The 12,853-nt window shown below is 37.4% G+C and overlaps 1 protein-coding gene across 1 annotated transcript; it reads left to right on the plus strand.

Annotated features, from left to right (window-relative positions):
• The first annotated feature begins 91 nt into the window (after positions 1–91).
• Positions 92–12,548, plus strand: ces3 (carboxylesterase 3). Its single transcript, XM_067588729.1, has 13 exons — positions 92–178; positions 2,415–2,616; positions 2,721–2,859; positions 4,579–4,712; positions 4,841–4,994; positions 5,721–5,825; positions 7,235–7,336; positions 8,198–8,338; positions 8,531–8,611; positions 10,528–10,669; positions 11,021–11,170; positions 11,428–11,500; positions 11,727–12,548. Exons 1-13 carry the CDS (start codon positions 112–114, stop codon positions 11,893–11,895), a joined length of 1,659 nt encoding a protein of 552 aa, XP_067444830.1. The 5' UTR covers positions 92–111; the 3' UTR covers positions 11,896–12,548.
• Positions 12,549–12,853: the final 305 nt, after the last annotated feature.

The following is a 12,853-nucleotide window of genomic DNA, read 5'->3' on the forward strand; positions in this document are numbered from 1 at the left end:
GTGTGTGTGTGTTAGAGAGGGGAGGTACTGGAGGGCCAGGGCGGGGGCAGAGGGCTATTTCTCTGAAAGAACACTGTAATTCATTCTGTCTTTTCTTCGAGCCTGGTCAAGATGAGAACAGCGCTGCTCATTGTTAATTTGCTTCCTGTGCTGACAGCGATAGCACAGGCAGCACCAGGTAAGAAAATACTTAATTTTACCTCATATTAGGGCAGGGTATTCTGATGCACCATTGTACAATTCATTGTACAGTTTTCAAATGTCTTAGCAGCCCATGAAGTGTTGAGAATAGTGAAGATATACCTGATATAATACTGGGTAAATTCAGTCATAGCCTTCGATAACACTAGGTAAGACAAAGCATGATCATTTGGCTAAAACAAAATTTGCTCAGTTTTCAGGAACTACAAGTAACAGCCTTTTTTTCAGCTCCACCACCATGATTTTTAGATTTTCTTTTTGTCTGGACCTTTTAAAGTGTTTCATAAAACAATTATTAGTTGATTAAAGAATTTTCCAAATCTGCCCAGTAATCCCTGGATTTGTCATTTTTTTCAACTGGTTACATGCAATACCGAATTCACTCTCAAACTCTTTAAACTGTTATCTTTACCAACATTATTATTATTATAAACAATATTGATTGCACTGATGCAACCAGAGCCATTCAGTGTTCTACAACAGCTGTGGCAAAATGTGTCTCCCAACAGTAATACTCTGTCACTCATGACACAATGACCTAATGACACGTAGTATTACAATAGTATTTGTGTAGTAGTAGTAGTATTTGTGTACATCAACTTTCGATTATAAAACAAGAATAGAACTTCTTTACTGCATGAAAAAAATGCAACAATCTGCTTTAATGTATTTTTCCCATTTTTCGTACAAGGTCATTTAAAAATGTAAGACAAAAAATGTGTGTATATTCTTCTACATGGCAACAAAGGATAGTCACCAATTACTGCCACTCTAGTCAACCCTGTCCTCTTCAGCCAAAAGCTGTTGTTTTTCTATTTTTTTCTATTATATATATAATATAATTTTTTTTCATTTAAACTCGAAATAAGTTATTAAAATAGTATGTAAGCATGTGCAAAATTGGCTAAATACATAGAGTTTAGCTGGTGGTTGTGTTTAAATGATAAAACAATTCATGAATTGTGTCATAGGGCTTCTTCACAGCAGACATGTTGACTTGTCATAGTAAGAAAAGTACAGGTGTTACAAATAACATTGTTGATGGTTCTGTTCCATTTAAGTGTCCCAGTAAGACATGACAGTGTGACAGTGAGTCAGCATGAATAATACCAGGACCTTGAAACTGAAGCAGCTAAATGGAATTCAGCCATTATTCATTTGATTTTTTATACTATGTGCTTTTCCTACTGTCACATGTCAAAATGTCCTCGGTGAGAAAGTTATAAAATGTTAACATTAACCACGGTTTAGTCCACATAGACTGCTATTGAGCTGACTATGTGAAGAGTTTTTAAAAAGTGAACTCAGCATAGACTAATGAGTGTAAATCTTAAAAAGTTATTGTGTTTTTGCACATGCTAACCTACTTTACATTACTGTTGACTGTTCTCTGGTATTTCTAAATGTGTTTTCTACATTTTTGGAAGATCATTGCACTAATAACTCAATGCTAAGGTGCAAGAAGGAATAAAGTTAATAAATATGGTGAAAAGGAGGCAGCATTATAAAGTTCAATGCATACATTTTATGATAAAACTTAATCAAAGTAGATATTTGACATAAGGGAATCCCATAGTTATGTCCCGATTGCACTACATACTGGATTCAGTATCCATCGTATCCATCGTATACAATTTTTATACATTTTCTATATTTTTTTCATTTAATACATAAGAAATAATTCTCATGAAAATCAGTTTGCTTAAAATTACAGTAATTTGTAGTATGGAAGTGGGACACAGCTCCAGAGTTTATAATGACATCATGTAAATACACAGGGCAAATGCAGTTCACAACACCTGTAGTTTCCATGAGACATGGAAAACTCCAAAAACACAACTTATCACAATAAATATAAGGAAGAATAAAAGGAAATAAAATTTTACACACATTGGGAAATAAGTGATAAAGTGAAGTGGCTGCAGTCCTCAAACAAATCCATAAACTCCATTTGCAGCATAGTGCTCACATCAAAACCACACAGGCCTTCCAAGCTCTTAGGAAGCCATTTGCTTACATTCATTTCAGCACAGCAACTGTACAAAAACTAAGCTGCAGAGATTTGAAACTTGACTGAGTCAGACAATCAGTCACAGTCAACATATCTGCACTCATCTTTCATCTCTTAAAGTATGTTCTTGTTGAATGGCAACACAGTGCCAACTTTCAAATCAATCTTCACTGACAACCACGTTATTATGCAACATCTCCAGCAGGGAGTGTTGGCCCTGTGGTCTCACTGAAAAATGGCAAAATCAGAGGAGAATATGTGACGGTGAAAGGCACAGAGAGGGGAGTGAAGCAATACCTGGGAATCCCCTTTGCCCGTCCCCCTGTGGGGCCCCTCCGCCTGGCAGCTCCTCAGGATGCAGAGCCCTGGGAAGGGGAGCGAGATGGCACACAACAACCCCCCATGTAAGACTTGGTGACCAATGAATCACAAAAGGGCACAGAACATGATAAGATCTGGGTAATGTTGTCTCTCTGGATGAGTCTCATTTCTTCTTCCTCTCTCTCAGGTGTATCCAGGATCCAGAAATAGTTGTGAATGTTTCTAAGACCATGTCAATGCAATACACCCCACCAGAGCTTTCAGAAGACTGTCTGTATCTGAACGTATACACTCCAGCGGAAGCAGCAAAAGGAGACAAGCTGCCGGTGGGTTAAGGAAACAGCATATACATACATAGATGGACAAAATAATAGAGTCACGTTACAGTCTAAATGCAAACTAGTGGAACCTGCAACAAACACTAACTTTTTGAAGGGAGGAAGTAGCATATAATGTTATACGGAAGCTGAATACACTGCTGTTCATTGTGTGATGTCAGATGTGTTGGCTGCTTATTAACCTTGTTCAAACAGAGCTTCAGCATGTTTGATTTGACCATTCAGGTGTCTTTATTGCAACAGGTTGGTAGATGATATTGGTTTAGCTTGGTTAACTTGTTGGCAAGAAATTTCCATGTAGCAATTGTCCATTTATCTAATTAGACAGCATATTAATATATATAAAGGATCCCAAAGAAAGGATAAAATCCAAAAGGACTTCTGTATGATTATTTCTATAAAAATCTTTTTGTCTCTATTGTCTTATAAAAGTCCGAAAGGACCTATAGTTCCAACATTTTATAATTCTATATAACCTATAGTATTGTGCAAAAGTTTTAGGCACTAAAAGTAAAGTGGGTATGCTTATTGCCATAAATTGTTTTAATTTATCAATTAACTTCTTACAAAGTTGAGTAAACAGCAGAAACCTAAATGAAATCAATATTTGCAGCAGTTCTCCTCGGTTCACGTTAACACAGTTTTTCATGGTAACTTGCAGGTAGGTTGTTGTAACCATCCTGGAGAAAGAATGTTCTGTGGATTTATCATTTAGTCTATCACAGGTGCTTCTTCATGTAATCCCAGACTGACTCCATGATGTTGAGATCAGGGCTCTGTGGGGGCCATACCATACCATCTGTTGTAGGCCTCATCATTCTTCTTGTTGCTGAAAATAGTTCTTTATGACTGAAAAATAATAACAGAAATTATTACAGAAATCACATCTAATACTGCCACATGATTCAATCCACCCAAAGAAACTATTTTGCATCAACTGACACTTCAGTTGCTTTCAGTATTTACACTTTAAATAAAATTTCAACTTCTTTCAGCGCTTACCAGCCTACAGATGACCATAAACTTTCAGCACTTTCACATCAACTTTCACACCAACTGACAGTTCAACAACTTTCAATTATTACACTTCTACTGATTGAAACTCCCTTCAGTGCTTTTAAGTGATATTTCCATTGCCTCCAACATTACACATTTACATTTAAAGCATTTTCATCCCTTTGTCTTTATCTGATGCTTCAACTGCTTTCTGCTCCTACACCAACTGAAATTTGAATTCTTTCAATGCTTACATACCAACTGATGCTTCAACTACTTTATTTATTTGGATCCCCATTAGTCACTACCAAGGTAACAACTACTCTAAACTTTCAGTGCTTCCTGTCATTTTTAACTGCTTTAATCTCCTATTATTTAACATATTCTTCAAAATCTTACAGCTATTACACTTAAGCTGACTGACATTTAAATAGCTAGTGGGCCTTACATTTCAACTGCTTACAGTGATTACACTTCAACTATTATCAGTGCTTATGTCATACTCTAGATATATAGTGTATTTAATGAACACCAAGTGACTGAAGAGTACAGTTGAGTCAACAGAAATATTTTCATCTCAGTTTATATTGGTCCTGTATAATCTTTGAATGCATCACAGTATACAGTACTACAAACAGTTGTAACTTGTGTTGTGTTGTGTTGTGTTGTGTTGTGTTGTGTTGTGTTGTGTTGTGTTGTGTTGTTGGTCAGGTGATGGTGTGGATCCATGGAGGAGGTCTGACAATGGGTGCAGCCTCTCAGTATGACGGTGCTCCATTGGCTGCTTATGAAAACATAGTGATGGTTAATATTCAGTATCGCCTCGGCATTCTGGGATTCCTGAGGTAGGAAATTGTGTTGCCCATCATATTTGTTTGAAATGTTTCAAATACAGAAATAAACAGAGAAGATCCACAGTATGGTGGTCCCCCAAGAATTTAAAGCAAATGTCTCGACTTTTCCTGTCCCAAAGCACTGGAGACGAACATGCTCAGGGCAATTGGGGTTTCTTGGATCAGCTGGCAGCTCTGAGATGGGTGCAGGAAAATATTGAGGTGTTCGGTGGAGACCCGCAAACTGTCACCATTGCTGGAGAATCAGCAGGAGGCATCAGTGCATCCATACTGGTAGGTATACAAATCACTGCAAGCAAAAAAACATGTAAAGCACCATGTGTTGGTTGTGAAATGACAGGAACACCTGTATACAAGTGTTTAAGTGACCCAAAAGGAAAGAGCCTCTGTGCTAACACCTGCAATATATGTTTGAGTGCATCTCTGTATACCACTCAGCCCTCGGAATTATTACAGGTGACAGTTATAATACTTATCGTTGTATCCTATATAACAAGGTCAGCTGGTCTTCTCTGTCTGAAAGACGCAACAAGCATTGGTTTCTGTTATCTATAAGGCTCTTCTTGGGAAAACCACCCTATGTTACATTGTTACTGACCTGGAACCTTAGTCCTTATACACGTTCTCCAGGTTCCACGTGTCCATCCTAAAATGGGAAAGTTAGCCTTTAGTTCTTGTGCCTCAAACACCTGGAATAAATTTCAGCACACCCTGAGGCTTCATACACTTGTACCTACTGAACAATTTAGCACCGTGATCCGGAATCACTGTATTTCAACTTAATAGCCTGTTTTTTTTTTACCAACTATTTATGTATTGTGTGTGTATGTTTTACTATCTTATTGTTATTTATTGTGCTATTGTTAACTTGATGTCATTGTAAATGAGAGCAACCTCAATGACTCTCGAGATTAAGTAGAGGTCTAAAGGAATCTTGAATTTATTATGTATCGTGTCCATTTGTCAAGTGATTGCATACGTATCTTCCCTGATGAACAGACTCTGTCTCCACAAGCCAAAGGATTGTTTCAGAGGGCAATTTTTCAAAGTGGAGTAGCAACACTTGGGACCTACACTACAAGCCATCCTCTGGGCCACACCAAGGTACTGTAATATGTAAACTGAGTAGGTTAACACGGATTCAGAGAGGCAGCAGTAGTTAAAGCCCCCCTCCAGGCAAAAATATGTTTTTCTCCTTGTTCCTTCAGTTGGATGTTTGAAATTCACTGTCTGACACTAGAGGAATGTTTTCACATTCGTCTACTGAGAGTGGAAAGTTTCTCATTGCTCATTAAAAATTTGATTGTAAGAGGTGGGCCTACAAGCATGATTTGTGACATCACAACTAGTTTGGGGCCAATGCTACTCCAATATTCAACTTACTCGAGTATGATGTAGAAACTTGAAACCTCCAGTGCACAAACACTGAGAATGGACTTTCCAGTGAAGTAGGAGACCTCTTGTGTCCAGCAGTTCAACTTTTGAAATGAAACATATTCTGGATTTTTAATAAGGTAATGCCATTTTAAGCATTTTTATAACTGAACATTTTTTGGGAATGTCAGACACAGTTTATTTTTATATGTCCTACAACATGTCTGGAGGGGATCTTTAAAGCTGCATTTTTTATTTATTTTTTTTTTTTTGCCACTTGGGGCCAGTGAAATAGATGAAAATACAACATTGACATATGACCTTAGACAGGTTGTTGCAAACACGTTAACACACAGTTCCCTTTGGTGTGGTGTTTGTGTCTACCTAATATTACCTCTTATTTTATCTCTCTTCCTGTCGCCTCCAACTCCTGAGAATAATATCTGGCTCTTCAGCTAGTTGCTAACATTGACTGTCTGCTGTTTGCTACACAGCGAGTAGTGTATAGTAGGTTTATCAGAACTTTTCTTCTGAAAACAGCTGGTTGGTGAGGGTGGAGTTTCATGTCAGAAATCCAAAATAATGATCCAAAATAGATTAAAAAGCTGAAGAGCTGAAGCAAACTGCAGAGTTGGATAATGATTATCTGTGGGTTTGTCAATAGCAAACAAAGCCTTATTGATCTACTGTTAATATGAACATTATGATTAGTGTAGCTTTAAACTATTTTAGTTGATTAATTGAATCAGGAATGTTCTGGGGGTTAATAAAAGGGGTTATGCCTTTATCAACACATATTGGCGATTGCTTGGAACAAGATCCACAGGTCAACAGGTTTAGCTTACTGTGGCCTGGTGTTTGGTCTTTTCAGTTTCTTTCTTATAACACTGTTCTTAACACTGAACAGAATGAAAATGAGGAGCAAAGTAGAGTTTTGAAAGCTTGAAATTTTAGCAAATTCAGCATTATTGCTGATCAACAATGCAACTATAGATACTGAATATTACACATTATGGCCCATTTGTGCACATTTTTATAGCAACTTACCATTATAGTACCAGTACCAGTACATCTACCATTGTACTTTTAACTATTGTGTCATGGTACATTTACTTGTATGTATTCTTTCTCACACCCAGATAGTGGCCAACCTGACTGGATGTGACCGCAGCACCACAGAGGAACTGGTCCAGTGTATGAGAGGGAAAAGTAAAGATGAGTTAGTGGATGCAACCAAAAAGGTAAATGGTCTTGTGAAGATATACAGAAGCGTACATAAAGCAGGTATTACATGCATTCAGCTTTAACTTGATTGTGTTTATTACATTTTTTATTCAGTCTTGCTTTTCCTGGATCCTTCTGTCTTTACACTGGACTGAAGCTGCCACTTTAGTCATTCAAGTTAAACTGGGAGGCCAAAACTAGTCAGAAAATGTCTTTCAATTCTGTAAATGGTAAATGGATTGTATTTATATAGCACCTTTCTAGTTTTCTGACCAGTCAAAGTGATTTACACTACATGCCACATTCACCCATTCACACACACACCAATGGCACAGCCTTCGGGATCAATTTGGGGTTAAGTATCTTGCCCAAGGGCACTTTGACATTCGGACTGGAGAAGCCGGGGATCGAATGCTGATCTTCTGATTAGTGGACGATCCACTCTACCTCCTGAGCCACAGCCACAACACCTCTGTGCATGTTTACAGATGAAAGAACACTGGATTACACTAGACCCAAAATATAAATTGCATGTTCTACAGCACTATAACTCACACAACAAATCTTTAGTAACAAAATGAAATAATTGAAATGAAGTAGTTATTCAACCGAATTTTGGGAAGAAACCTTCTGTAAATCTTTTACAGTGGTGATGTTTATTCATGCATATAATATAGCCACAGATGGTGAACAAATTATTATTAACTGATAATTAATTATTTAAATCACAGGAAGGAAGGAATTGAAATGTTTAACCACTGTATAAAAATTCCAGACTCTGGCCACAAGATGGCAGCACGAGAGCATTCCTGGCTGCTGAACAAAGACTAGAAAGTTTTTTTAATGATCATTAACAGTAATTTTTGTGTTGTGTTTAGATGAAAATTTACCTGGGAGCCGTGGTGGACGGTGTGTTCCTGACTGATACTGCTGAGGAGCTTTTCAAGAAGAAAGAAGTGCTGAAGGTTCCAGTGATGATGGGAATAACCAACCATGAGTTTGGATGGATCCTGCCTCAGGTCACACATTTCTCACTGACTTCCTTCGGTCATATTATACTCTTATCAGTCTCTGTGGCAATAACACTACTCCTACTATAGCTGTCTCACATTAGTCACACTTCAGATCACTCTTTTCTTAAAGGGATCGAGGTAGTGTTCTGTATTTGTACTTGAACTAATACTGAAGTGTTTTCTCATGTCATGTGACAGAGCTTTGCCCCTCCTGGCTGGGAGAACGGGATGAACAGAGAGTCTGTGCTGGCAGTGGTGAACATGTTCAATCCTACAGGGGTGAGCTCCTTGATAGTTGTTGTTTGTTGATGATGAGAATCTTTAAGACAAAGAGGATGAAGGTGTGGAGTATTATCAAAGACATGTATGTTAGGGTTAACACTCCTGTCAGTGCCCCTGAACACTGGCATTGGCAAATAGAACTGGAGTTGGTCCCCGAGTGCTGCACTATGGCTGCTCACTGCTCCTAGATGGGTCAAATGCAGAGGACAAATTTCATTTCAATGTGTATGAGTGCTGGGAAATGACAATGAAGAGGGTCTTGATTCTTAATTCTTATGATGAGAACAATGATTCTTCCAAGGAATACTACACAGGTCTGACTAATATTTTTTTTTTTCTACTTTCAAAAGCCCATATTAAAGCAGCATTAACTATTATTATAATAACAATTATAATTGAAGCTAGAGAATCTTTTTATATTCATATTTGTTTCATACTGTAATCAGTTTAGACTTAATTTGAATGTATGTGAATGTATTTTTATGATCCATATGATTTATGATATGACACAGATAACTCCTAGTATCAATAACAACATTTCAGTTCATTTCAAAATACTTCATCATTCATCACTGTTCTTCCCTCAAGGGGCAATTTGTGGCAATTTGGTGTTTGAACATAAAAAACAAACAAACTGTTCATTCACACACATAAAACAATTAAGAAATACAAAATAGGTTTTTGTAAAGATGTTAATCCATTACTGACAGGCATTGTCCTGAAGGTACATTATGCCAAAAAGTGCAAAAACAGCAAGTGCATCCATCAGTCTCTACATAGAGTAAACTGACTGTTCACAGTAAAAACTTCAATTTGTTTTACATCTATGTGATTTAAAAAGCATTCCTGATAACGCCAGCTAAAAGAAGACACAGTTTGTGGGGTCATTGATAATCACATATGCCTTTTTGAGGACTTATTTATTATTAAGCTGAGCAAGACATTTCTGTGTTTTGCCAGTAATTTTGTACTTGGTTGCAATGGATTCTTGCAATTGACACTTGTCATTTAAGCAGCAAATCAATAAGAAAGTTATAACACTCTCAATAAAAATGGTATAAAACTTTGTCGATGTAGTTTATGTAGACATTGCAGACATTCCTTTTTCACAATGCATTTTTCACCAAATCTTTATTTTCACCAAATCTCGCAATGGACATTTGAGCACCTATACCATGAATACTGTTGGAAGACTGTCAGTGTTTTTGTAAAATGATCATTTCTTTAGTTTCACATACATCTAAATTTAAAACTGTAAATGTGTTCTTGCAGTATGGGGTCATAGACTGACTGAGAAAAAACAAAGTAACACTTTCATAAGCATATTTTATAATGTTATGATTTTATACATATTTGCGATAACAATCATCTGTGCATAAGACAGACAAAGATGATCATGCTAGCAGAACTGTGAGGCTGTAGTCGTGCACAGCGGTGGTTTGAGCTAAATGCTAACACATCTTAGTTTTGAGTGTTAGCATGCTATGTTGATTTGCGCAAAACTTAACGTACAGCTGAGGCTGATGGACAAACCAAAATTGACCCGATGATGCCGCTAAATGAAAAGTCAGGGGATCACCAAATTTTTATGAATTTTGGTTGGGTCCGACAGCCAGCATATTTACTATGGACAAATTCTATAATAAATATTAAAATGACTTATCTTCATATTTAGAGAAAATATCAAAATCTATTTTAACATTTGCAATATTGTCACATAATAGTAGTGTAGTATTAATGAATGGATACTAATTAAGTCAAATTCATTTTCCAGTTTCACAGCTGTGTACACACAGCTGATGATCAATGGCTTAAGAGGTCATGAAATCATCCTCCTTGTCAATGAATCTCTGTAGAAAAACAATACAAGATCAGAGAGAGATCTGACGGTCCAACTTCACTTCCTGTTCCAGGCCTCCTCTGCCAACAGCCTCATCACAGATGAATACCTGAAAGATGCCAAAACTCCAGAGGAGATCAGAGACAGATTCACTGAAATCATAGGAGACCTCCTGATGACGCTGCCTGTCGTCAAGGTGGCGGGTTACCACTCAGGTCAGAAGGGGAGAGGCACAGAGAGAGCATATTGACAGCTCTGCGAATAAATGGGAAGCAATGTGACTGTGTCGAGTATAGAGCACTAATAGATCAAAGCCCTGTGTAGAGCATTCTGCCAATATCACTGCCATTTGCCTGTAAAGATTATAGATTACAGGATGCTCCTTTAATCTCATTTCAACCTGGTACGAGGAGGGTACCCCCCGCCCAATAGAGTTCATGCATCACTCTGACGTGCACAGTGGTCATTGCCTGCAAGGACAAGCTGATGTCTTTGTGACCTTTGACCTTTGGCTCAGCCTGTGCACCTCTTGTCTTGACTTTTCTTTCTCTCTCTTGTGTGTTTAGATGTGGGTGTCCCAGTCTACATGTATGAGTTTATATATCGTGCTGAGATACACAAACACACCAGACCCAGCTTTGTGAAGGCAGATCATGCAGATGATGTCGGCTTCATGTTTGGTGGATGTTTCTGGGACGGACAAATAAAAATTATTGGTAGGTTGTATGTAACATGATATCTATAATATATAATGTACTCTACTGTATAGCACTAAAACAGGATTAGATGGACACTCCTGGTCCTCTCTATTCTCATTCGTGAATTAAGTACTTGTCATGGCAAAGTAATATGAACTGAATACATTTTGGGTATTTAGGTGGAATGAATGAACAGGTAGGAGTCTATATGACTACAAAACAATGCTGAAGTCATTTCAGATCATAGAATGAAACTCTTCCTGTCTCATCTTCAGGCACCATTACCGAGGATGATGAAAGGCTTTGTAGGACCATGATGGCATACTGGGCCAACTTTGTCCGTAGTGGGTGAGTAGGAACTGAACTATAGTATCATTAAAGCTTAATGTAAGGGACAAACATACAAAAAATTAGCAATTAAATTAGATTTTCCACAAAAAGGCTATAGCTGTACAAACCTTCACCTTAATGATTGAACACATTAAAGCAATGACAAACACACCATGTAGATGACTTTATTTGTAATATATAGACCCCACTAATGTCTGTCACTGCCATGTCTGTATATCCTCAGCTCTCCTGACGGTCCTGGGCTGGTCAGTTGGCCTCAGTACGACAAGCAGAAGCAGGAGTACATGGAGCTGGGCCTGACGCAGACTGTGAGACAGAAACTGAGGGAGGACAGAGTCCATTTCATTACCGTCACCCTTCCTCAGAGGCTGGAACTGTTAGCAGCAAACTGATCTCCACTACATTCACATTATTTTTGTTAAGGTCTCAAGATGAAGATTTTTTTTTTTTATTTTTTTTTTACACATTCTCAATATAACTAACTAGTATGATTACTTGTGCCAACTGAGCATTATACTGTAGGTCCAGTTGTCAACCTGGACCTCTTTACCTCTGTTTTAGAAAGGACTTACTGGGCTTCTCTTTCAAGTTTTTTAATTCCATTCAAGTGTCTTTTGTTGACATACATTTTGTAACATAGCTGTAATAAAAGGAAATCCTTTCATTGCAAGTAAAAAAAAAAAGTCTCATTTGTCTCTCTACTGGCAGTTTGTAGTTTTTGAAATTAAACAGGAATCATTTAGTCTGTGAGTGACTGACTTTTAGTATAAATCTGTGAATTCAATTTGTGAATTCAATCGATTAATTTGATTTGGTATTGATTCATTTTCCTATTAATTTTATACACCATGTAAATTATTAAATCTGGCTTGTTAAAATTAAGAATGTAGAAATATGACAATACATCATCATGTGCCAAGGAATACCGTTATTCTGAACATTTTGTACATCTGGGCTTGCCCCACATTTAGTCCATATGACGTAGACGAGTGATAAGCACATTTCCGACATTAAAAAAAATAAAACATTTATTGTGCAACACTGAGCAACATTGAGTTTCACACTGATTTATTATCTTATTCAACATGTTTGAATAGAAAATGAACAAGCATCGTCTTATCTTAATAACCCACCGTTTCGTTTATGGATGTCATATTCCAGCCTTTTAAAATGAAATCATCTCATGATAAATGTTGAGGGAATGCGTTAAGTTGTGTGTATGAAGGGCATTAATAAAAATCACTACTGAATCTTTCCCTCAAAATATCATTCTCCTTCAATTTTTGTTATTCGGGGTCCATGTTTAGCCATCATGCTTGTATTGTGGCATTACACTGCGCTGCTGTTTCT

Source organism: Thunnus thynnus, chromosome 5, assembly GCF_963924715.1.
Source record: "Thunnus thynnus chromosome 5, fThuThy2.1, whole genome shotgun sequence".
NCBI classification, from domain to species: Eukaryota; Metazoa; Chordata; class Actinopteri; order Scombriformes; family Scombridae; genus Thunnus; species Thunnus thynnus.

What these genes read in the sequence shown, in the direction of transcription:
- ces3 (XM_067588729.1), top strand. Translation starts at nt 112, where the DNA reads ATGAGAACAGCGCTGCTCATTGTTAATTTGCTTCCTGTGCTGACAGCG. An exon ending in GGCATTCTGGGATTCCTGAG is followed by an intron (nt 4,713 to 4,840) that starts GTAGGAAATTGT and finishes CCTGTCCCAAAG; the next exon opens with CACTGGAGACGAACATGCTC. An exon ending in GGTGGCGGGTTACCACTCAG is followed by an intron (nt 10,670 to 11,020) that starts GTCAGAAGGGGA and finishes TTGTGTGTTTAG; the next exon opens with ATGTGGGTGTCCCAGTCTAC.